This window comes from Prosopis cineraria, unplaced genomic scaffold (genome assembly GCF_029017545.1).
Source record: "Prosopis cineraria cultivar Desert tree isolate PC_DT_omini unplaced genomic scaffold, ASM2901754v1 PC8, whole genome shotgun sequence".
NCBI classification, from domain to species: Eukaryota; Viridiplantae; Streptophyta; class Magnoliopsida; order Fabales; family Fabaceae; genus Prosopis; species Prosopis cineraria.
The window spans coordinates 29065281-29091113 of NW_026555339.1; the positions used below are offsets into that span (position 1 = coordinate 29065281).

General features: G+C 32.8%; 1 protein-coding gene across 3 annotated transcripts; it reads left to right on the top strand.

Moving 5' to 3' along the window:
* The first annotated feature begins 399 nt into the window (after nucleotides 1-399).
* Nucleotides 400-3781, top strand: LOC129317566 (DEAD-box ATP-dependent RNA helicase 39-like). 3 transcript variants are annotated; one of them, XM_054961875.1, is made up of 5 exons: nucleotides 403-944; nucleotides 2001-2090; nucleotides 2195-2371; nucleotides 3155-3335; nucleotides 3379-3549. In XM_054961875.1, exons 1-4 carry the CDS (start codon nucleotides 477-479, stop codon nucleotides 3314-3316), a joined length of 897 nt encoding a protein of 298 aa, XP_054817850.1. In that variant the 5' UTR covers nucleotides 403-476; the 3' UTR covers nucleotides 3317-3335; nucleotides 3379-3549. The 3 variants fall into 3 exon arrangements, with proteins under 3 accessions (XP_054817851.1, XP_054817850.1, XP_054817849.1); XM_054961874.1 differs by having other exon boundaries at nucleotides 409-944; nucleotides 3155-3295; nucleotides 3406-3781; XM_054961876.1 differs by lacking the exon at nucleotides 3379-3549 and having other exon boundaries at nucleotides 400-944; nucleotides 2963-3297.
* Nucleotides 3782-25833: the final 22052 nt, after the last annotated feature.

Below are 25833 nucleotides of genomic sequence, written 5' to 3' on the forward strand. Positions count from 1 at the left end.
CGCTTTGCCGCCGGCTTCAACCTTTGCCGTGAAGCTCCGTTGTGGTGCCGATGGGAGCCATCAAGAAAGGAGGCGGGTCATCGTAAGGAAGACAAGAGAAGGCTAGAGTTTGAAGGGCAATAGTGAAAGTAAGTTTGATGGAACCGAGCTTCATGGGAGGAGTGATGAAACTGAATTTCATCAATTTTAGTGAGAGTGAGTTTCATCTAGAACTAAATTCATGTGTATCAAACATGCATTTTTCTAACTTTTACTTTCACTTTCATTTCTCTAACCTCAATTCCAACCCATCGAACGAGCCATTATATTTTTATTGTTTTAATAACGAGAGCTTGTATTAAAATTTCCTTTCAAGAATTAGGCGGTCTCACGCAAATGGCTCGGAAAGAGTTTTTCGAAAATAAAAATAAAATCGTACTAATATTTTGCCGTGCTCCATTTCCCCTCGCCGATCATTTCGGCATTTTCCAGACGCCATGAGAAGGAGCAGAGAACTTCTTCGCCTCTATATTTCTCTGCGCGATCTCATTACAAAGTCACCATCTTCTTCTACTCGTTCTTTTCCTGGGCTTGTTATTCCCTTCAGTTCCTCTTTCTCCTCAACCCTAAATGGCGAGGACGACAAAAGATCACCCAAGTCTCAAAGGGATTTGTTGCTTCTGGAAAAATTTAGACTTCGAAAACTCAAAGGCTCTTCTACAACTTCAGAGAAGATAATGGAAAAGAATTTGAAAGACGAGGATGAACGCACTGAGGTAGTGACCAATTTTAAGAAGTTGGGTTTGTGTGAGAAGCTTATTGAGGTTTTGGAGAAACTAGGCGTGCTTGTTCCTTCTGAGATTCAATGTGCGGGAATTCCTGCTGTTTTGGAAGGAAAGAGCGTGTTGATGAGTTCACTATCTGGTCATGACAGGACTTTGGCCTACTTGTTACCTCTTATTCAGGTAATCTCTGTTATTTCTTATATTTTAACTTGTTTAAGGAATCTTTCTTTAAATTGGTGACATATTGGATCGGATTTTGGAAGTGAAAGGTTGAATACTTTGGCTTTAAGTGTTGGGATATGCTCTCTTTGAATTTGTTTGATAAAAGAAATTATCTTATATGGTATGGTTCGTAATGTTAGTTCTATTTTCCCAGTGATATGAAATCAAATGGAAAATTACCTAGACGATACAACTATTATTCTTTTCATTTTTTTTATTTGCTCTACTTGAACTTTCCTATGTTCCATTAGTTCTGAGGTTTCAACTTTATGAAGCTTTTAAGGGAAACTAAATCTCCAGAGTTCCTTGTTTTGATCAATTTCGCTCGTTAATTCCATGAGAAATTGCAAAACATTATTTTCTCCTTCATATTTCTGATGTCATTTTGTGCGGTGGTAGGGATGACAATGACATTCATAGAATCTTTGAACTGCATTAGGTGAAAATGGAGGGAATGAATTTGGTAGGTAAGGAGATTAGTGGTAAAAGCTATTTTTATGTTTGGTTTGGGAAGCTAGGAATGCATGAATGACTGGAAATTATGTGAATCATAGCAATTGGGGCTATGTTTGGGAGAGGGAAAATGAAGGGGAAGAAAAGGGAGCGGAAGTTTTTGTCCAAACCGCTCCTTAATTTGGGTGTTTGTTATAACATGTTTGTAACTAACCCTTGAAATTATGCCAAAGCCATCCCTCTTCAATAATTTTGAATCCATACAACAAGTCAACAATAACAATAACAACACGCCTTATCCCATTAAGTGGGTTTAGCTATATGGACTGAATGACACCATTGTGCTTTATCATTAACTAAGTCTTTATGAATATTGTTAACCAATTTTGAATCCATACAATTTGAAGAATTTTGGGGGACAGAGTTTTCTCCGACAAAGGAACAGGAATGTGTTAACTTGTGTTAGCTTTTGAGACGATGCAAATTTTTTTCTTTTTGTTCCCAAACAAAAGATTAGATAAATGTGAATAAAAAGCTATTGTAATGTATTAACTTGTGCAGCTTTTGAGACAAGATAGAAAGTTGTCCCATTCAAATTTGAAGCATCCCCGGGCAGTTGTGCTTTGTGCCACAGAGGAGAATGCTGAACAGGTGATCTTCCCTATTGTCATTGTCTCTGGATTATTGGCCTGATATATATATATTTTTTATTGACTTTTACTCACCCTTGCAAATTATTGTAATGGACACTGCAGTGCTTTAATGCTGCAAAATATATCATCCGTCATGCAGAATTCAAGTCTACAAAGAATGATGCTTCACTAAATAATGAGCAGTCAGACGTTTCAATTGGCCTTGTAATCGGATCTCCTAGTGAGATTCTTCAATACATTGAAGAGGGAACGGTTATTCCTGAAGAAATAAGATATTTGGTTAGTATCAGTGATCTATGTTTAAGTTGCCGTTCAAGATTATAGTATTACAATGACTAGCCTTCACTGAATAATTTATTTAAACTTGTGTTAAAATGGTTTATTGGTCAAGCATGGTGTTTTATCCACACTTAATCCTAAAGGACTTTCTAATGATGATGAATATTATTGAATCAAGGTGCAAAAATGCCTAGAAACTTTTTTCTATGAGTTTTTGGTATCTTTAAGTTAACATATGGGTACCCATTAACTTTATAAAATAGGTCAATCTTCTCCGTTTTGTTAAAATAGCCTGATGTTGATGGTTTTGGGGAAGGTTGACTTTTTTTGTAAAGTTAATGGATACTCATAGGTCATTGTTGACTTGATGATACTGTAAGCTCTTAAAATAAGTTTCTGAATGTTTTTACACTTTAACCCAATATTATTTTGGACAACACCTAACATTTTAGGTTTTTGAGGTGAAGTTGTAATTGACAATGATCTCTAAGATCTCCTAATATTTTGTATTGACCAAAACCTGAAGTTTAAAACCATCTGATGCGGGTGGAAATCAAACAACCTTTAATGTCTACTTATCCACACTCGCAGACAACCGTGATTCTTAAATTTAGCAGTTCCACTCCTGAAGAGGATAAGGCCCAAGTATGCAACAAGTGCTCCAACGACGAATTCATGAGAACACACACGTGTTCATCCTATTTTTGGATTTAAGACTAAATGTTAACACTACCCAGAGCTCCCTGCATTGATCATACTTGTGTGTACACATTTGTTAAGCAGGTAATAGATGATGCAGACATCATGTTTGATAGTGACCTTGGCGGTGAAATTCATAAGATTATCAGACAATTACCAGATTATACTTCAAATTTCGCTACGGGAGGATTGCAAACTGTTCTGGTCACTTCAACATTAACGGAGGTTTGGTGTTGCATGTTATAGTTGTTGGATTCACATGAAGGTATTGGTGCTTAGACTTTTATCAAACAGGTTTTGCTTCTAAGTTTGTCCTATTATTTCATTTATGTTAGGTTTTGGGTGAAGAGTCTCCTGTTATAAAGCACCTGGAAAATAATCATGCTGGACATGTTTCTGCAATGTTGTTAGAAATGGATCTTACAGAAGTCTTTCAACTCACAGAATCCATGGATGCTTTGAGGCAAAAAATGACAGAGGCCATGAATTCCTTTCTCAAATGACAATAAAACCTTGGCATTATATTTCTTTGGCATAGTTAAGAAAAAATGAAGGAAAAAAGAGCTAGTTAGGTGTGTTCTTCCTGTGTATACTGTTTTTATCATGTCATTGAGGATATTTTAGTAGTAATTTACTTCCTCCTGCCTTGTTGGGGAGAGAGAAGAATTTTTGTCTTATTTATAGATAATGTCATTAAATTTCAATTACCAATTTCCTTTTACTTTCTACTAAATATTAGAGAGAGAAATTATTTTTATTAAAATATGCATATTTATTAGGGTACAAAGTTAAAAATTTATTAAATTTTTTGAAAGGGTTATGACTTTTAGAGTTTTTTCTTTCTTGTAAAACATGTTATAAATGACTTATAAATAGTATTACAAAAATAATTTACTAATTTTTAAGAGAGAGAGAACTTTTATTTTTTAAAAAAACAGCTTTACATGGGTCTTTTATCTACTCCTTTGCAGCATTGAGAAGATAAGATGTGTTGCTGTTGTAACAGTTGATTTGGATTATCTCAATTTGATCTTAGTGCAGATTTTATGCAATTTTTTTTTTAAATGAGGTCCCTATAATTTATTTTATTCCAATCAAGCTTTTATAGTTTTATCAATTAGTAATATTAATTCCTAAAGTTATAATTATTAATGAATTTTTAATTTTTTTAAAAACACACTTGAAATTTATAGAAAATTTTAATTAATATTTTCGCCAAAAAAGAAAATGTAATTTAATACAATGTTTATATTTTAATGAAAATTGTACATATACGAAAATTATTTAAGGGACAATTTAATTATATATATTTTGAGTTATAAAAGTTATGTAATTAATTTTAAAGTTATATGATCTTTAAATAAAAATATAAAATGTTTTATTTTATTTTTTTAAAACAAAAAATTCAAGAATTTTAATTTTCAAGATTAACATATCTAATTAATTAAATAATAAAAACTTAATTAAAAGAAGATAAATTATATGAATCTAATTTAAAACTGAGAACCTTTTGAACTTGCAGATTTATATCATCAACCAATCAAGTTCTCTTTAAATCTCGTGGTTTGTAGCTGATGGACAGTTCCCCACTTGTCTCACAAATCTTCTTAAAGGTCCCTCTATGGGCATCTCTCTGCATATACGACTCAACTATAAGCCTCCTCAAGTGTGTTTGTAGTGCCACCTAGAAACCCTACACATACTACACATCCACTAGTTATGAAGTCTTTTAAGAATAGGAATATTCTTAAAGTTCTTCGCTATCTGTAAGTACTGGCACGGAAGAGCAGGGACCACTTTGAGTTCTCGATATTTATCAAATTTATGAGAAACTTTTTATTTTGGGGAATGCAATTTATTGATGATGACAAGTGTTAATTGGATATCAACTACACATTTGATATTACTATTTTTGTCAATCCCCATCCCCTCATGACTTTAGATATGAGTAGACATTAATCTTTTTTTTTGTAACCTTATATTAAAAAAAAAAAAAGAAAACATTACATGATCGCGCCACATCAACGAAGTAACCGAATAAGTGATATCATGAGATTATCCACACAATCTAGAAAGTTAGGGTCATTAGGTTTTAAAGTTCAATGTGATTATTAGTTAAAAATCAAGGGAAGTTTTTTAATTATGTTATGATAACCAATATTGAATCAAATGTTTTACACGTTTAATAAACAAATTTGTTAACTCGCATTTAAGGAAAATTTATAATTCAAGACTATGAAGCATGCACATCACAAATTATTTTAATTTTCAAATAATCATTGTTAAGATTTAAAAGATAAATATTTTAACCATAAAATGTTCTTATCTTACCTTGCAGGTCATCTTTACTGTCCACCTAATTAGTTTTTCTTCCTTCAGCTCGAAAAAAAAAAAATTACTAGAATTAAAATATTAAAAAGGAGTGGCTTTAGAAGTGAAGGGGCTGTTCCTTCCCAACGTGACATGCTTTCTTAATTATTCTTTCAATGTTTACGAAACTATGTTGTTGTGCCTTTTTATGTATTTGTATCAAATCTAATTGGAGTTAAAGGTAATAATACTTCTGATTCGAATTTTGTTCTGCCCAGGCTGTTCTCCACCATGTTCTTGAAAATTTCTTACTAGATGACACTCATATCAGACCTAATAGGAGAGTTAAAGGCAAGAATATAATGGCTATTTTAATTTGAAAGTTCCACTTTTCTTAACAGAAAATTTTTTAATGAGATAATTATTACTGATAGTTTCATTTTTTTTTAATGAACATACAAACGATGGCTTCCCCTAGGATTTTATTATTTTTTTAATGTTTTTAGTTCATTCTTTCTTCTGATACAGTCATTGGTGGAGCCTGGATCTTAGGTTGGGAGTAGTGGTGAAGCCAAGATTCTTGACACAGAGAAAACTTTTCTATCCCTTCTAAATCCATTATTTCTCTTTCATTCTTTTTTTTTTTTTTGTTTCTTAACTTTCAATTGAAAACTTACAAATGCAATGAGCCAACAAAATCTGATGAGGGGCTCTTTTCTTTTTCATAAAACTTGAGCGGTAATATTCATATTTAAATAGAGAATAGAGATATTGTTGATATTTGTAATAAAATAGAAATAATAGAATTTCATTAAAAAATGAAATTCTGAATTCTAATAAATTATCGTTATTATTCTAATGAATCCAAATATAACAATTCTAGTTAGAAAGTAGAACATTTTTTATTATTTTATTAGAATGACTAATGATAAGCCATCCCCTTTAATTGCCAGATATTCATATATCCTTTGTGTATCTTGGTATTTCTAACCACCCACTTATTTTTTTTTAGCAATTTCCCCTTATGGTAATACACCTATGCCATGCAAACAATAATGAAAACTCAATAAGGTTGGTCTTTTGAGCTCACTTCAAACCAAAATGACTAATTAACCAAATTTGGGGTATATTGGTGGAAAAAATTAGGAAGTACTTTCCACAATTATGATTCAGAATATGCTCCTATCCACTAATTAAATAAATAACTATCAAAAGCAAAATAGTCCCTTAATTTTTTTAAGTTCCTTTTTGTTTTGCACATAAAAAAATAAGAAGAATAGAAATGAACAATACAAAAGAATATAATACAATTAAAAAACAAGAGGGATCCCTTTGAATTCTTTCTCATATTCATATTTATGAAAATACAATTTATGTCATAATTTATAAACTAGTATCTAATTTTTTCCAATTATTCAATCCTCTTCCTTCTTGTTGTTGTTGAATATCTCATTCATACACATCTTCGTGTTGTTTCTCAAGCTTATAGTGAGTTACAAGTAGAGTTTGAAAAGGTCAAATATCTAATGATTTCATCATATATAATTGAGTTGCGAAAACTTTTGGATAAATATCCTACATTTGAACTGAATTCTTTCTCTTTGCTTCTCATTTTTTGAAGGAAAGAGAGAATTTGTATAAAATCGATGAAAGACAGGAAAAAGATATCTTTCAATTGGAAAAACCTTTTCTAAGGATTCTTTTTTATTATAAACAATTCCATTTGGAACAGCACATGTCGTGTTAAATTTTTATTTTCTATTCAATCTATTTAATGATTATTTAATGAAAAATTGTAAAAAAAATGCTAGTATGAAATTTTTTTAAAAACTCCCAATATTTCACTATGAGAGGGCGGGGTATTAGCAGTCATTTTCAGCCGTTGTTCCCCTCCCAAGGGCAGGTTCTTATGCATTACTCACTTGTCCGCCACTAGAAACGCTACTTCTTGTGCGATTTTCATGTATTAAGCATGTTGCTAGCGTTCATCTTGAGCCAAGATCAAACTCTACTTGAGATTCATAGTTGCGTTATTTATAGCTCCTTATTCATAGACAAAGCTGACTTGAAATTCTCTTGAATAATCGACATTACTTCTACTTCTATTATAACAAAAGATTCCCTTTTTATGTGGAAAAGGCTAGTATCAATAATTATAATTTTATGTATGGACAATTCCACAATATCTTGTTCATTCGCAACTTTTGATTGGTCAAGCTATTTGGAATCTAATGGATGAAGACATGGTTTCAGGGAATCCCATGGAATTTTCATTCAAAAGTGGAAGCTTATTGAACATGGTTGCTCATTTTGATGACTTATCATATGATTCTATTTTATCATTCAAATTTCTACTCTACCTTCCCACCATACAATCACTAGCACACACTTGTTGTGATTCTTAATACAACAACAACAACAACAACAACAAGCCTTTATCCCACTAGGTGGGGTCGGCTACATGGATTGCAAGACGCCATTGTGCTCTATCATTTATCAAACTTTTAGAAATATTATTAATTAAGAGATCACGTTCAACAACTTCCAAGAGTGTTCTCTTAGGCCTTCCTCTACCTCTCTTAATCGAACTCAAAGTTATATATTCCACTCTTCTCACTGGTGCCTCCCTTGGTCTTCTTTGTACATGCCCAAACTATCTCAACCGATTTTCTACTATTTTTTCCTCAATAGGTGCCACCCTCACTTTTTCGCGTATGTGCTCATTTCGAATTTTATCTTTACGTGTATGTCCGCACATCCATCGTAACATTCTCATCTCTGCTACTCCAACTTTATGCTCTTGCTGTCCCGTTAGAGCCCAGCATTCACTACTATATAACATTGCCGGTCTGATAGCAGTGCGATAAAACTTTCCTTTAAGTTTATTAGGCACCTTACGGTCACAAATAACTCCTTTAGCTTTTCTCCAATTAAACCACCCAGCTTGAATTCTATGTGAAATATCTCCACTGATTTCGCCATCATTTTGAATAATGGCTCCCAAATATCTAAAATTTTCCACTTGAGGTATAATTTGATCTCCCAATTTCACTTCCAAATTATTTTTGAATAGTCCTTTACCAAATTTACAATATAAATATTCCGTCTTACTTCTACTCAGACGAAAATCTTTCGACTCCAATGTCCTCCTCCATAACTCAAGTTTGCAATTAACCTCTTCTCTTGTCTCTGCTATAAGAACTATATCATCCGCGAAGAGCATACATTTCGGGATTTCCTCTCGAATATGTTCTGTCAAAACATTTAAAATCAAGTTGAACAAATAAGGACTTAGAGATGATCCCTGATGTAGTCCAATCTTTATAGGAAAATCCTTTGTTTGACCACTAGGCATTCTTATACTAGTTTTTACCCCCTCATACATATCTTGTATGGCTTTAATATAAGCAATCCGTACTCCCTTTTTTTCCAACGCTTTCCAAAGCACTTCTCTTGGTATACGGTCATAAGCTTTTTCCAAATCAATAAAAACCATGTGTAGATCTTTATCTTTACAACGATACTTTTCCATTAATTCCCTTAGTAGATAAATCACCTCTGTAGTTGATCTACCTGGCATAAAACCAAATTGATTCTCAGAAATACTTGTCTCCAATCTCAACCTATGCTCAATTACTTTCTCCCACAATTATCCATGTTGTTCCATAAACCTCTTTTAAAGATGCCAAAATAAGAATAAGACTCAATATTATTAGAAATGCCCAAAAGAATATCACATTCATAAAGCAAAAACATAGATGTACACCTATGAATGTGGAAAATCAAGCCATATTTCAACCTAGGCATTCTTAGGATGCCCCTAATAATCAATGAATGGTAATTTAAATTTTTATTTTCTATTCAATCTATTTAATGACTATTTAATGAAAAATTGTATAAAAAAGTTGCAAGTACAATTTTTTTTTGAAAATTCCCTTCTTATAGGCATTATATACGGATAAAACTTGACAATTTAAAGGAAACTTTTCAAGTATTCTTTTCTATCTTTCTTTCACCCTTTCATTTATCCATATATTCTTATTGTTTCACAACTCATAATCAAATTTGTTTTTCTTTTTAATGCAATATTTTAGTTGGTATAATGATAGGAGAGAACATTTCATTTTTTAATGTGAATTTGACATAATGGGAGGTAAACTACTCAAAAAAAAAAATTCAATAAATTATTTAATTGATTTTTTTATTAAATTTTAATTTTTTAATAAGAATTAATCAAAATTTATATAATTTTTTTGCAAAATTATCTGAAGCCTATGTTTTTTTTGAATCCAATTGTAGATATTATGCTAGTGATACCTGTACTCTTTTTTCTCTTAGTTTTTGTTATACATATGGAAGGTTTCAAAACCATCATATAATAATCCAAAAATTGCAATAGGGAAGAAAAATGCCTCAACTTTTTTAAAACAGGTCCTAGTCAAATAGCAATGATTCGAAGCACTTTGTCATCAAGTTTAATCTTAAGCCTTCATTCTTTATTGCCCTTTTTTTTAATAATATTCATGATGAGAACGATGTGGGTCTAGTTTTAGTCAAATTAGATTTTTCCATTATTTAAAGGATTAATAAATAATATTGATATTTAGGTATAGTAAAATTATGATCTAATATTCATTAAGCTTTAAGTTAAAAAATTGAATAGATCTAGGTTAAAAAATAAGATTGAAATGAGCTTAAAGTTTAAAATATTCAAATAAAAGGGTGCAAAGTATTATAAGGAGAGGGTGTAAATTACAAAATATAATACTCTCTCCATCCCAAATTATAGAACATTTTTTAAGGAGTTTCTCCATCACAAAATATAAGATACTTTAAGTAAATTAATGTTTCATTAAATGTGCCAATTTTAATGTTACATTTTCTCTCTCTATAATTATTTTTCATCCTTTCTCTTTTCAATATATTAAATTATGGGTATTTTTAAAAGTTTATATTTTTATTTTGGAAAGGTAAGGTTGTTAGGTGTATTTAATGAGGTTTATTGATATATAAAATTTTATTTAAAAGTGTATTATAATTTAGGACAGAAGGAGTAATATTTAACTCCATACATGTCATTTTTCCCAAGTGATGTGACTCTGCCACTAGATGCAGTGGCTGTGACATAGCCTCTTTGGAGACCTATCAGTTTGTTTTTAGTATAATATGAGGCCTAAGCCCAATTTATTCATATAAGTAATCAAGGTGCAAACCACCCATTCTATTCTTCCACAACAAGTTCTTTAAATCCACTAGAAACCTCCAAAATCACTTAGACTCAACTGTGTTGAAAAACCTACACAACATTCCCCTCCCTATAAGTATGTACAATCCTCACCTCCTAACAAGGATCACACAACCTTCTAGCATCCTATAAAATTCTATAACCAAACTCTCTAAATTAAACAAATTTGACAGCAAACTAATTACAGATATAAAATTAGATTCAATAATAACCTTACATTCAGATGCCAAGCAAGTTTATTACTAGGCTACATACCCCACATTTCTCCATCTAAAGCAAAACAGATACCTAAGCCATTAATGAACCTACCCAACCAAACACCTTCACTATTCCTAATCAAACCACTACACCTACCTTTGCTTGGTTGCCCCTTAGCAACACCATCAATATTAAGCTTCATCCATCCTTCTTCAGGTTTACACCATCCCCCTTCAAACATTAGCTTCCTGCCAGTCACCAATTCTTCTCTTCCATAAGCCATCTTAATCCTATCCACATATTTCAAGATAGGCACTATTGAGATTTCAGATGATGAAAATGATCAATCAAATAACTGCCTATTCCTCCAAAACCACATAAACCAGATTGAAACACCAAAAATAAAGCTCCAATCTCCTTTCTTATGCAAATTACACTTCAACAAATCATCTTTATTCATTCTGAAAAAATCATCACTTCTATTAGAGCTTACTTGCCTTAACCACACTTCTCTAATTACCTCACAATCCCTTAAAACATGAATAAGTTCCTCCTCAAATTTCTGGCACTTATTGCAAATCGGGTCAAACCCTACATCCTCATTCTTTTTTCTTGAAGCTAACAAATTTTCACCCATAGCTAACCAAATAAAGACTTGTACCCTGTGTGGTCCCTTCCAGTCCCACACTACCTTTCAACCCTTCTCATCTTGCCCTAAATCTCTTCCTACAATCTCCTTATACATACCAACAACCAAAAAAGTCCCCCTTCTTCCTACCCATCCATCTCAATACAACCTCCCCATCCTCTATTCTAGGAAGAAACATTGTTCTAACCTTTTCAACCTCATCCCTATCTAAAAAAATCAACAACATCCCTACATCCTAATTTCCATCATATAGAACTTCATTAATAGTTGCCCCTTTTTCTTTAGTGCCCAAATCCACTGCAGATTTGCCAAGTAGAGCCATCATTCAACCATTTATCCTTCCAAAATCTTACCCTCTTACCATCATTTACCTTCCAACAATTCTCAACCATAATTCCCTTAATCTCTTCCATAATGATTAATCACCATTTTTATAGTCACACTTAACAAGAAGATTTGCTTTTCTAGCATATTTATCTCTTAAAACCCTTGAGCAAAGTTTCGAAGGATTAGCCACCACATCCCAACTAACCTTAGCTAGCAAAGCATAATTGATTAGTTTCACTTTTCTTAGACCGAAACCCCCTTACTTCTTTTGGCCTACACAACTTATCCCATCCTACTACATGTACCCTCCTTTTTTCTGCCAATGAACCTTAAATAAAATTCTTCTACATCTTCTTAATCTCCTTATAAGCATTCATCAGAATATCCTTACGCAACATTGTAAAAATTGGTATTTGTTGCGTAACCGATTGAACTAAAGTTAATCTACCTGTAAGAGATAGACTTTTTGCCTTCTAGCCACTTAATTTTCTTTGAACCTTATCAAATAAACATTGAAACTTCTCTTTTGTCCTTCTATCGTGTACCACAAATGATCCTAAATAATGCCCCCAACTCATTTTCTTACTTAAAATCATAAATCTTAAAATTTGATCACGAAATTGTTCATCTATGTCCTTTAAGAAATAACACTGGTTTTGGTTGAATTCAACTTTTATCCAAAAACCTGACTAAAAATCCTTAAAGTTTCCAACACATTCTCTATTTGTGCCACATGTGCTTAACAAAATAATAAAAGATCATAAGCAAACATAAGGTGCGAAATCTCCATAGCCCTTCTACGTATCCTTAAAGGTAACTGTCTACCGCTATCAATAGAATCTACAATAAGACGAGATAATTTCATCATACCCAATACAAATAGACAAGGAGATAGTAGATCTCCTTGCCTTACCCCTCTAGAAGGTTTAAATTCCTCCATCTTCAACCCATTCCAACTCAAACACATTTTTGTTGTGCTAATACAAGCATATATTAACTCCATAACCTCCTTTGATAAACCAATTTTAGTCAAAACTTTCTTTAAAAAATTTCAATCCATTATATCATAAGCTTTTTCTAAATCAATCTTAATCATCATCATTCCTTTCCGCCTATTCATCTTAGCCATAAAATAAGAAACCTCCCTAGGAATCACAATATTCTCTTAGATGTACCCACCAGGAACAAAGCTTGTTTGAAAAGGAGAAACTACTTTTCTCAACATAGGTTTCAACCTCTCAACAAGAACCTTTGATAAGGCCTTATACACAACACGATGTAAAGAGATAGGCCTCAATTGCTCGATCACTTTAGGTTTGTCCACTTTTAGAATTAACACAATTAAAAGTTTGATTTATCTCCTCCAACCTCTTTGGATTCCTCCATGCCTCCTTAACTAGCCTACAAACAGTACTCCCTACTACTTCCATTTTTTGTGATAGAAAACTGCCGGATAACCATCAATTCTTGGTGTTCTAAAACCACTAATGTTAAAAACAGCCCTTCTAATATCCACATCTGTGACAAAAGTATGCAATCGAGCCAAAGTCTCACTATCAATAGCACCCCACTTATGTGTCATCTCAACCTTGTTCCTTATTGTACATTCCTCCGTAAACAATCTCACATAAACATCCCTCACCAAAACTTGTAGTTGTTCATCATCATCCACTCAAACCTCATTCTCATCCTTCAACATACAAATTTTATTTCTCCTTCTTCTTGTCATAGTTTTCATATGATAATACTTCATATTTCTATCTTTACTTTTTTTCCATTCACCCCTTGATTTTTAAAACTAGAAAATCTCTTCCTCTTTCTACGTTTGTATGAATCTCTTTGAACTTCATATTCAAATCCTATAAAACAGGATTCCTTTTAACTGCCAGTCTTCTTTGGATACTGTCAATCCTGCTATATAACCTTCTCTTCCTTCTCTTAATTTCTCTAAAACTTTCATAATTCCACTATTTTAAAGGCTTCATAAACAAATCACCAATAACATGTGCTTCTTCATTTCTATACTATTCCTCCTCTAGTAACCCTTCAAACTCCTTATGAAGCAATCACATGGCTCAAATCTAAACAGTATGCCCTGATACCCCTACTACTAGGATCAAGATCAAATAACACGGGATGATGGTCTGATTCAACTCGAGCAAGAACACGAACAATAGCATTCGAAAACTTTTATTGCCAAGTACTATTACACATGCCTCTATCCAATCTCTTCTAAATTCTCTCCCTACCTTGCCACTTTGGCCTTTGCCAAGTAAAAAGAGGACCCTGGGCTTCCAAATCTATCAAACAACAACCTTGTATCCAGCTTTGAAAATAAGCACATCTCTGTAAATTAAGCTCAACACCCCTTTTTTGCTAATTCATTTCTCTAATCTCATTAAAATCCCTCCAACTAGCCAAGGACCACCTACATTTACTGCAACATTACTTAACTTTTCCCACAAAAACCTCCTCCCCTCATTATAGGATTTAGTCGCTTATCCTCAAAATTAAACTAAAGATAACCCTAATGCAATATATGGTCAACCTTAGGTTGTAATGTCTGCCTTAACATTACTAGGACAACACTCATACACGCCGGCGTGATAACTAAGATTAGATAAAATTCCAAGTAAAGGTTATCACAACCTAAGAGTTTAAAAGATAATTAGTTTAAAATAATGAGATTCTAAAAAAACCCTTTTTAAAATATTGTTGTTTGAGCTCGAGCCACAGTTCAAAATCAATTAAGAACAAATATAGAAGTATGGGAATCAAACCACTTCAAAACAAGCTGAAACAAGCCATTTTTTCAAAAATCTAGCCGTCTGCCATAGCACAAACCTTGCCTACTGCGGTAAATGGCACAAGGACAAGTCCCTTGAAGGCCACTTGTGCCGCGACGCGTACCTAGCTCTCTGAACTTTCAGAGCACGTTGTTTCACCATCCGACATCCGATTTGAGTGGTTCAAGTATCTACACGAAGCTCTTCGAGCCCTCTAGCTAATGGCATAGTCTCACACTCAAACTATCATCCGTTTAAAAGATAGACACCTGAATCCAAAATGGTTCATTTCCATTTCAACACACACACAAAGGTGTCTAACTCACAATGCCAAATGCCATTAGCCCTAGAGACATGTTGACCACTTCAAATGGACCACATACTACATGACAATTCATTCATATCACACAAATAAACAATCACACTCAAATGACCACCAAACCCCCACCTGACAATAACACAAAGGGGTATATGAAATTTAACACACATATCAACTTGGTTATTTTAGTACATAAATTACTTCAATTAAATCACTTGTAATTGTAACTTGGTCAGGCACACACAACATTAACCTTAGACCAAGATACGCACACTTATCACAAATTCATACAAGTGATATCCCAAAATAATGTCATGTTCCTAAGTTACCATTATATATTGATGATATTTGTTGCAAAACCAAAAGAAAAAGGGAAAAAGCTATACGACTACGCGCTTCACTCTTTAGACACCCCTTCCTTCCCCTTGCCCTTACCAGAGCCCTCACTTATAAAATATAACCATAGGGTGAGATAAACATCTTAGTAACTAATATAGTTCATCAAATGCTTATTACCACGAATAACCATGTTAAAGTATTAAAATGAAGGTAATATCATGTATATCAAATTATGAGATAGATTCATCTTTTCACAATAATTCCACACAATTACACACTAGCATGATCATCTAACCACCAAACCTCCAATGCTCCCCAACATGAAATCATAAGCTCTCTTGGATAAATCACTTATTGACTCAAGCACACCTTCAGTGGTAGAAACACCTGGTTAAAGGTAATCTAACCCACCTACATACTATGGTTTTCCCTCTTCACACACTTATGATAGAGGCGTCATTGACTCCTAACCGCACCTTAACAGATACTAGGGAGTTGCCAGACTACTCGGATGTCCCATAGTAACAGTCCCATATAATGTTGCACCGAATGTCCTATAATGCCATATGGATTTTTCACTCACATATCTCCACACACATACATCGCCACACATCTCGAGTCTATGATCATGCTTTTCATACTTATCACTGCTTGTCCACATTTTCACAATGTTTACTTTCATATTATATATATATATATATATATATTATATGTACATATCCATTGAAATCAATGACTTTTCAAATTTCATTTCACAAATCAATGTTCATCCTAAAATTATTTTTCAATATCAAATCATGCACAAAATTCTTAAACAATAAATTCATCACTTTGTATTTACTTCTACATAGTTATAATAGTTAATAAACACAATAAACTATATGGTTATCTCAACCCTTTATCAAACAAAAGGTTTACTATAGTTCAATGTTAGCTCCATGCATTCTATACACACGATATAGCTCAAGGAACACTCAATCTACACAATCAAGTGACAATCATCAATTATCACTATAGATAACTCTAAATTCACTAGGTTCTAAGTATTCATAACACTCAAATCCCTTTTCTAACAACACCAACTATTCTCAAACACTCTAACCATCCTATTAAACATCCTAACACACCAAAATCATTACCCAATTCCCCACATTATCTCAAAACCTCCATATTATACCTAGGGTTCGTCCAAACCCTCAACGAAATTTCCAATCAACATAAAACTCATAAACTTAATATTAAATGCTTGATTTAACTCCCCAAGACCTTAAATGGACCAATGGGTTCGGTCTAAACTTAAGGAAACCAAGATTAAAGCTCCCATTGCTCCATCAATCCAGATTTTTACATAAAAGAGGGAGAAGAGGAATGTGGAACTTAGCCAATGGTGATTTAAGCTCTAAATACTCCCAACGTAGCCTAGGGATCATACCCTAGCAAACCATAAGCTCCTTTCCGTTGCTCTCTCGTTTTCCTTCTTTCTCTCTTCTGTTTCCAGTTTGTTTTCACGAACTGATAAGTGCTAATTTTGCACGTGCGCTGTGGCACATTGACACGCCTATCGCAGCGCATGGCATAGAAAACCATACTAAAATTTAAACTTCCTTCCATGTCATGGCCTACTCGAACATCAACTTAGCCCTCTTCTAAGGTTGTCTAAGGATCCAAAAATTATATTAGTTTTCCATAAACCTCATTAATTAATAATTTATTTTAATTGACCAATTCACCCTTAGAAACACCGATAATTACTAATTGAAAAACTTAGGATGTTACATAGGTCATCTCCCAAGGAATAGTCTTAGTCTAATTAAAAGCTATCTAGTGGAATAAATCACTTAAAGTTGTAGAAATTTAGTTACCTAATTATCTAAACCAATAACTAATGTGTAAACAAATAAAATGCTAATTAAAGTGAGTGAAATGAACTTCCCTTTTTGCAAGAGTGGAAAACTAGAGATTAGTTGATTTTGGACTAATTATCTTCTCATAATTAGGTTAAGTTTAGCTTCTCTTTCCTCTTGACTAAAGCTGTCATCACTTGAGAAAATTATCTTAAGCCAATTAACCTAATTAGCTAACTTCCCTAGGTCTTAGATTAAAGTCCCTAATTTAATTAACCAATTGGTGAAGAAATTAGCCAAGTGATTCACTCAAACCTCTCCCTCTAGTGCCACGGTCATGCCAAGGAATCAAGTAACCACAAGATTATGTCAAGCTGCTCAACAATTCAAGCACTAAAATCATAAGATTGTGCAACATTAACATATGTAATTCACTAATTGAAAAATACAAGATTATGTGCTAAACAAAGAGGAATTAGAATTTACAAGCTAAGATAATTAAATCCTAGATTAAGGATTCTAACCATCTAGTAAAAAGAGAAGAGGATAGGAAAGAAAAGAACTTAGCCAATTTAAAGCTCAAGACTCACCCTACATCTTCATCTCTCTAGGATTCCACCAAAGAAATTAGCTAATCTTCATCATATTCAAGAACCCTAGTAATTGCTTGTGAAGGCCAAACTCCATAGCTCTTAAATGATGGAAATGAGCTTCAATCCTTGTAAAAGTGGAAAGGTTAGGATGAAATTGAAGAGAGGAGAAGAATGGTGTAAGTTTTGTAGAGGTTTGGTGGCTAAAAATGGAGGTTAGGTTCTAAAAAATAAAGAATAAAAGAGAGAAAATTAAGAACACTATGAACAAGTGAGAGAAAATAAGGAGATGAATGAAATAAGTGTTGGATTTCCAATTGGGGCTGAATGGACGTGCATATCTTGTTTCCCATCAGTTGAATGCTACCAAATAGGAGCCCTTACATGTCTAAGCCATCAGCCCTTGACCCTATGGAGTTTTGACTTCATTTGCCCAATTGATGCATAAGTCACATGCCACCTATGTTACATAAATTACATAATTCAATTAAATAACATTTGACATAATAAAATCTAATTAAAGTCTAGAATTAAATCCATAATTAGAAGGGAGAATTTATCAAAATAACCAAGTTTTAGGCTGTACAAAATTATATAAAAATTTTCACATAAAGGCAAACTGAAAACAAGATCCAAGTAGAACATTTAAGAAAGTATTGACTTTTTATTTAATTACTCCCAAACTAAAATGAATTTCAAAAATATAATTTCACCACTCATTAAACTAGATATAAAATGCACTTTATCAATTTTTTTACACATTTTCTCAGAAGTTTATTTTTGGACCAAAATACCCCTAGTACACTAAACCTAAAAACTTAGGTAAAATTCCAAATTTAATGCAATGTGTGCATTTAAAGGTGATAAATCATTAATAAAATGGTCCTAATTGATAAATAAAAGTGGATGACAAACGTGTTCTGTCACCTTACTATAAGGATTCACATACACAATCGCTAGAAACTAACACTCATCTCCATTACCTATTTTCACATGTAAGAATTGCTCATCCTTCAACAAGACATCTACCTTCATGTCCACTTGTGACCAACACAACCAAATACCACTAGAAAAACTAATAGCCTCAACACACCTTGAAAATTTTAAACCCAAGTTCTTTATCCTATTTAAAGCCCTCCCACCATTGATATGAGGCTCTAATAAAGCAACAAGATTTGGTTTTTGCATTTTCAATAAATCCCTATAAGTAGTGGCAAATTGTTTACTCACAGCCCCATAATAATTCCATGTTAAAATTTTCATAATAAAACCAAATGAAAGGATCGAAACAGCATTAACAAACCATTTCCTTTTCCATTAATCCATCATCCTCTACATCTATAAATTTCCTACCTCCTTCCTCAGTGTCCATTTCCTCTTCATCACTCCAATTCTCCATAACACTACTGCCTTTCCTCGACAACAGCCTTTCCCTTGCTGCTTCACCACTAGTTCTTCCCTTAAAGACAACCTGATTCCCAACCTCTTTCCTAAAGCTGTTAGTAGTCATCATCACTTCATCCCCTACCTCTTACTGTTCTCTTTCCCACCCTTGATCATAACATTTTCAACATTGTTTCAACCAATATTCTCACTCCCCTTACCTAAATTTTCATTCACCTCCCTTTTTCTATTTCTATTGGTAACATTCTCTAATGGAACTCTTTGAATATCCTTCTTTTTATCTTGATTCTTTTTCTTTTTCCACCATGTCTTCGAGTTCACCCTTTTCCCCTTCTCAACTTCACCATTCCTACCCATCTCCTCCTCATTGACCTCCTCCACCTCCAATATAGAGAAACGAGACTGATTCATAGCATTCTCATTTCTCTAGTTTTGTCTTCTTCCTCTCCTTGGATGATGAAAAACTCTCCAGGGACTCTCTTCAACATGCTCCTTCACCTTCTCACCACTTATATTTGCACTCATCTATCTTCCTTATCCCTCCCTCTGTCCTCTACTACATTACTCCTTCACATGCCCAAACCTTCCACATTTCATACATAATAGACTTATGCTTTCATAATATATAGGCATACGTACCCCATCCATAGCAAATTCAGGTAATAAGGGATTAGTAAAACCTATCTTAAAACATAATCTGGCAAACCTTCCCTTCTTCTTTTTTCCAGTTAGAATATCAACTTCAATAACTTTCCCAATCTCAAAACCAAAATTATACATCATTTTATCAAAATACTCAAAATAAAGATCTAATGACCTAACCTAAATAGCAATCTTAGAAATTACCACATTAGCAGGTTTAAAATCTAGCTTCCACTGCATAACGCTTAGGTAGCTGTTAACCACAACCCATAGACCGCTTGTGATCGCCTCCATATAGTTTTCTTCATTCTAAAACTCAGCAAGAAAGAATTTATGCCCGATATCCATGACACCTACCTATCCCCTTTTCCCTCAAATATGCACAATCCTCTTATATAGAAGTGCTATTGCTATTGGTTTCCCCATTACTTTCACCATTAAGGTCCGAGCAAATGGCTCCATTAACCTCTCCTTCTCTTGCTCATCAATTATGAAGTTATAGCACAAAGGATTATCCCTAATCACCTAAACCCCTTTCGTTGAGTTTAAAATTTCACTAAACCCTGTATCTACCACCTCCTCCACCATAAAACTCTGATCTCCGCCGTCTTTCCCCTTTTCCATTAGTAAATCCCATAAAGATTGCCCCTCAAACCCTCATATATTCTCTACACTATCATCTCACATCTAATCCTCACTACGCAGCCTCAAAGAAACATTGCCAGAGAAAACTCCATTCTCCTTCCTCACCTTCGTACTCTGATCAAGCACATCCCATTCCTTCATCGTTAATGCCATATCAGATTCTGTTCTACACTCCTTTGCACCAAGCGATACAAAGGAGAGTACCAAGGAGAGCATCATTGTCAATGTCATACCTGTATTTTTTACTTTTACTTGTATAACAAATATTTTACTATAGGATTATTAGTCCATAAGTTTGATTTCAAGAAAGCTCTTATCAATGTAGCTTTTACGTGTTCCTTTACTCTAAAGTGATTTATTAGTATACTATTTCACTTGATTTGTGCGCTATTAACCCATCCAATGTCATTAAATTATTTAGCAAATTGAACTAATAAGCTATATTTTACTTTTCAAATATCTTGCACTAAGGCTAGCAACATTTCTTAGAAATCCTTTGTGCATATATACATTAATAGGGCTTTGACAAATTTGATGATTAGAGTAGATCTTCAATACAATGATGAAAGTGATAAGATATATTTTGTTGAAGCTGTATTTTCATTAGCATTTTTGTGCCCAAAATAATATCAACTTAAAATCATGTTCCCATGAATGCTTCTCTAGAGTTACTTAATTACAAAGTATTTATGCATAGATGTATAACATGGTTAGCAAAGGGATAGAAAAAGAAATCAAAAGTTTATATTAAAATGATTAAGAAGACAAAGGGATGGAGTTAGTGGATAACATTAAATCACTTTATAAAATTATCCAATGATAGGGGCCAAATGATACAGAAGAAAAGTTGTGAACCAGTTTTGCAGAACAAGAGAATGAATCTTGGAATGATCTTCTTGAATCAAAGACCATATATTTCCTAAACCTAACAAGTATAGTATATTCTAATTTTTATTCACTTTTGACTGTTGAAGGTTTTCTTACTCATGGTTGGTATCAAAAGTCACAGCGTATGCAAGGCAAATCCAGAATGTTGTAACAGTTTTAGCTTAGAGGCAAATAAAAGTAGGCATGCTAGATTTCATAATATTTGTTATTCTTATTTATAATTACTTGCTTTAAGTATAAAACTTGTAGTTAAATGAAATTTTTATTATATATTTCTATTTCATTTGTATAAAAATATTAAAATTTAAAAATAAAATAAAATATAAAATGTGATCTACTCTTTTCTTACTATTGCAAGTAGATATGCGTGTAACTCTTCCATCTAGAAAATTTTAGTGGTATGGCTTCATATCTATAAAAGAAGTTATGACTTCACTTTTCTTTCTCATTGTTGTTAATTACTTCATCAAACATCATATCTGGGAATTTTTTACAAGGAGAAAAATGGTATGAGCTATCTTTTCTTGTATCTAGAAAAAGTAGATAAGTTCAAATATTGAAAGAGAAATCTGCCATCTTCAAGAGTATAGTAGAGAGAGGGAAGAGGGAGAGAGCATGATCTTTAAATATTATGAAGTCACATCAGAAGGGAAATGTAACACTCCCTATTAAATGTAAGATTTTTTAAAATATTTTATTATACCTTACTCAATATACCATTTTATTAAAATCACATCAGAAGTGACATTGCTTTTTAATCATTCGAGTTAGCTCTTATTATTATGAAGTGTAATTCACCAAATGTTTGATTGTTCACCCACCAATAGGGAATATGAGCTGGGTTTAGATTGTCGTAAGATAGGTTAGTTTTACTTTACTAATGATAGTGTCGCAATAATATAAGAGGAATTGTTGATTCGCATAATTGGTCATCTCATTTGGTTAAAAAACTAGTGGTGCGAAACTACCATGCATTTTCCACTGGTGGTCTCCATCTAATCACACCAATAATCTTCCTACTTATCACTTCCTCAACCCCCTCCTTTTTTGCCTCAACCATGTTATAGTAGAATTTTAGTATGCAACTTGTCAAATCAAATGCATCTCTTTCAACCTTTCTTTCACCAAATAAGCATTTGTTTCTCTCCTTTCATAAAATCCAACAAGCCACACCAAAAATCACCTAGCACTCCAAACTAGTCTCCTTTTTATCTTGTCTAGATAGATTCAATCTCATCTAATCTTCCAACTCAACTTCATAAAAAAGCTAGTGCAATACTGTAGGCACTAATAATAGTCAGAACTCTCTCACTTTTCCTCTGCAGTCTCTCAACACATGCATTACAAATTCCATCTCATTGTAAAATTTACAATTTAGTGAAGCCCCCTCTTCTAATCCACAATTCACTGGTATGCAATCTCCCCCTATATGCCAACCAAAGATTTTTATTTTTAAATTCTTTCAATACACGTCCACTTCCAAATTAAGCCTAAAATGCCACTCTTTTACCCCCACTTCTCCTTCATTAATGTGGGGCTTTGCATCTAACATTCATTGGGCTTCCCTCTTCGGGAGCCTATGTCCCGACGTTTTTGTGCAATAAACCCCTCCGGCTAATTTATAGCTTCTTTTCATTGTGTATTCACCTTGTTTCCTTCCTCTCCAATAGAATCTATCATCACCCTCATTACAAATAGGTTTCATTGTTGCATTGACCTTAGTCATGACCCCACTCAAAATTACATGCTCTAATTCACTCTATCTCCACTCTCCATGAATATTCACAACACCAACAACCTACTATTTACAGTAAGCTTCAAGAATCTGCCCTAAGACAGTATTACATATTTTGAAATTCCATTGCAACTAGAAACCACTCATAAATATGAACTTCTTTTCCACCAATTTCCATTAAGATGTTCCCATACTTTTGCCAAATCTTTCCATAGTACAAACTCAATATTTTGCACATTGACATTATTTGAGAAATCTCTATTACCATTATATCTGAACTTCAAAATACTGTCCTATAGTCCAGTTTTATTTTATCTCAAGGTCCAGGCAAGTTTCATTCATAACTTTCATATTTAACACTCCTAAATCCTTAAACTCCCTTGGTTTCAAAATCTCTTTCTACCTCACTAAATGCAACTTTCTCTCTTCCACCTTATGACCCCAAATAAAGGATCTTTTCATTTTTTCTAACTCATTATAAATTGTAGTAGGCAACTTAGTTATCATCATAGGATAAATTGGTTGTGAACACAAGATAGTTTAATAAGAGTTACTCTACCTGCCATTGGCAAAAAACTTATTTTCCATTCTGATAGCCTCCTCTTCACCTAGTCCAAGATATACTCATAACACTTCCCCTTAGACCTATTGCACGTTAGAGAAATACCTTAATATCTTCCCAAGTCTATCACCTCCTTGAAACCACACAAATTTGACAACTCATTTCCACAATCTCTTGACACATTGCTAGAGTAGTAAATAGAATATTTGTCTTTATTAACTTTCTCCATTGTCAATGCATAAACCAATCAAGGCATTGCAAAATACTGTGAATTTGACTAATAGAAGCTTCCCTAGACAACATGCAAACATGAAATGTGTTAATTCAGGGCCATTTCTATTGCATCCTCACTTTAAACACCTTTCCTATGCAACTAGAAGTGATATGGTTATAACAAAGTTAATAGTTTGGTCACTTCTGCACTAACTCTAATAACATTATGGGTATTTTTATCCTTTTTCTTACTTTAAGCTATCGGATGGGTATTTTTGCATCTTAATCCTTTATTCAAAGGGAGGGTGAGACTTAGAAAGTTAGAATGACTACACCAACCCAACACACCACAAACATGCAAAAAAAGGGGGAGGGAGTAATAATGATCACGTGAAGGCCACTATATGCTTAGAATATAGATACACACAATATAATTTTACTTTTTTGTGAAAATAGTAAAAGAGTATAGTATTTAGGATAAAAGGTGCATTTTTGTCTTAAAATATTCTCCGAGAAGCACCTAGCATCCTAAACTATTGGTCGAAACAATTTTACCCTTAAAGTAATTAAAACAGAGTATTTTTTTTTCCTTTGTCATCAAATTCCTAATGTTGATAGTTAAAAAATGCTAACCAAGACTCATTTTAATTATTTTAATGACAAAATTGCTCTAACCAATAGTTTATGGTGCTAGGTACTCTTCAAAGAATACTCCAAAGATAAAAATGCACATTTACCCTAGTATTTATTATGCCAGTGTTTTGTTTGTTTAATGGTGGTGGGTGGTGGGTGGTGGTTTGTAGGAGCAAAGCCAGAAAATTTTATTATAATAAAAATAAATATATACATTCATTTTTTAAGTTTTGCTCATTGATTTTACATGGCATAAAAATAATTAATTATCATGTTTACGATAAAATTTTTAGTCATTCCTTCTCAATATAAATTATCATTAACTTGGCAAAGATTTTATCTTTTCCACGAGCACTAAATAATTTAAATACATCCTTGAGATATAAAGTTTTGTTTAACCTAAAAAATTGTATTACTTACTTATTGAATTTACTATTTAATTTTTTTAACTAATAATTATAGTAAATAAATATATTAACATGGTAATAATGCTCCATTGTCACAAATTCTTTTTGTTAATCATATCTAAGCATATCATAGTAAAAACCATTCATATAATAAAATTTCAATAGCTTGGTTATTACAAAAAAAAGGTTAGAAGAACATATATTAACCATAATCTCTTAACTTTTTGATAAGTGATTTTATTGTAGATATCAAGCACATAGCATTAAATATATGTTAGAATTTTTGTTGCAGTGCTTGACAAAATTTGTTAGTAATAATTATCATAATTTCTTTCATCAAATATAAAATGAAAGAAAAATCAAATAACATCAATACTTTTAGAGCAATTGTAATATTATTTTGTTAAAAATAAATAGATCATATGACAACTATATTTTTAAGTTATTAAAATAGTTGGACTATGAATTTGTAAAAGACTAATATAGAATTAAAATAAGAATTCTATCTAGTGTCTCAATGTGTCAACCTAGGGAGGCCAAAAATATATAATTTTTACATTTTACTAAGAAAAAATTAAAAGGTTAGAGAGACCGTGGTCCTTACTGGTCCCCTTGTCTCCACCCCTGTTTGGTTAGGGAGAGACCATGTTTTTGGTGAATATGCCAAGAAACTTTTTAAAAATATGCAGTAGGATGTATGTAGTGTACTCCTATATCCTTTTTTTAGGGAGAATTACATCTAAGGATCACTCAAAGAAATTATTTGTAGATAAAGATCAACACAGAATAGATTATTGTTAAAATGAGAACATGATTTGTTTTTTTTTCCTCAAATGGGACTTATTATTAATCCTTATCTGTGAATAATTTTTTTGAGTAATCCTTGAATGTAATTCTCCTTGTTTTTTTTTACCTAGTATTTTAGATAGGATTTGTGAGTTTTACCTAAACAGTGCTTTTTAGTGATGCGCCTATGTTGACTTCTGCTTCATCATGACATTTTTAAGAGCCTATTTTTTTGATGGTG

Bases quoted from the DNA above. Each gene is read 5' to 3' on its own strand.
- LOC129317566 (XM_054961874.1), top strand. From the start codon at position 477: ATGAGAAGGAGCAGAGAACTTCTTCGCCTCTATATTTCTCTGCGCGAT. The intron at 945-2,000 runs GTAATCTCTGTT...TAACTTGTGCAG, and splicing joins ACTTGTTACCTCTTATTCAG to CTTTTGAGACAAGATAGAAA. The intron at 3,296-3,405 runs GTTTGGTGTTGC...CATTTATGTTAG, and splicing joins TCACTTCAACATTAACGGAG to GTTTTGGGTGAAGAGTCTCC.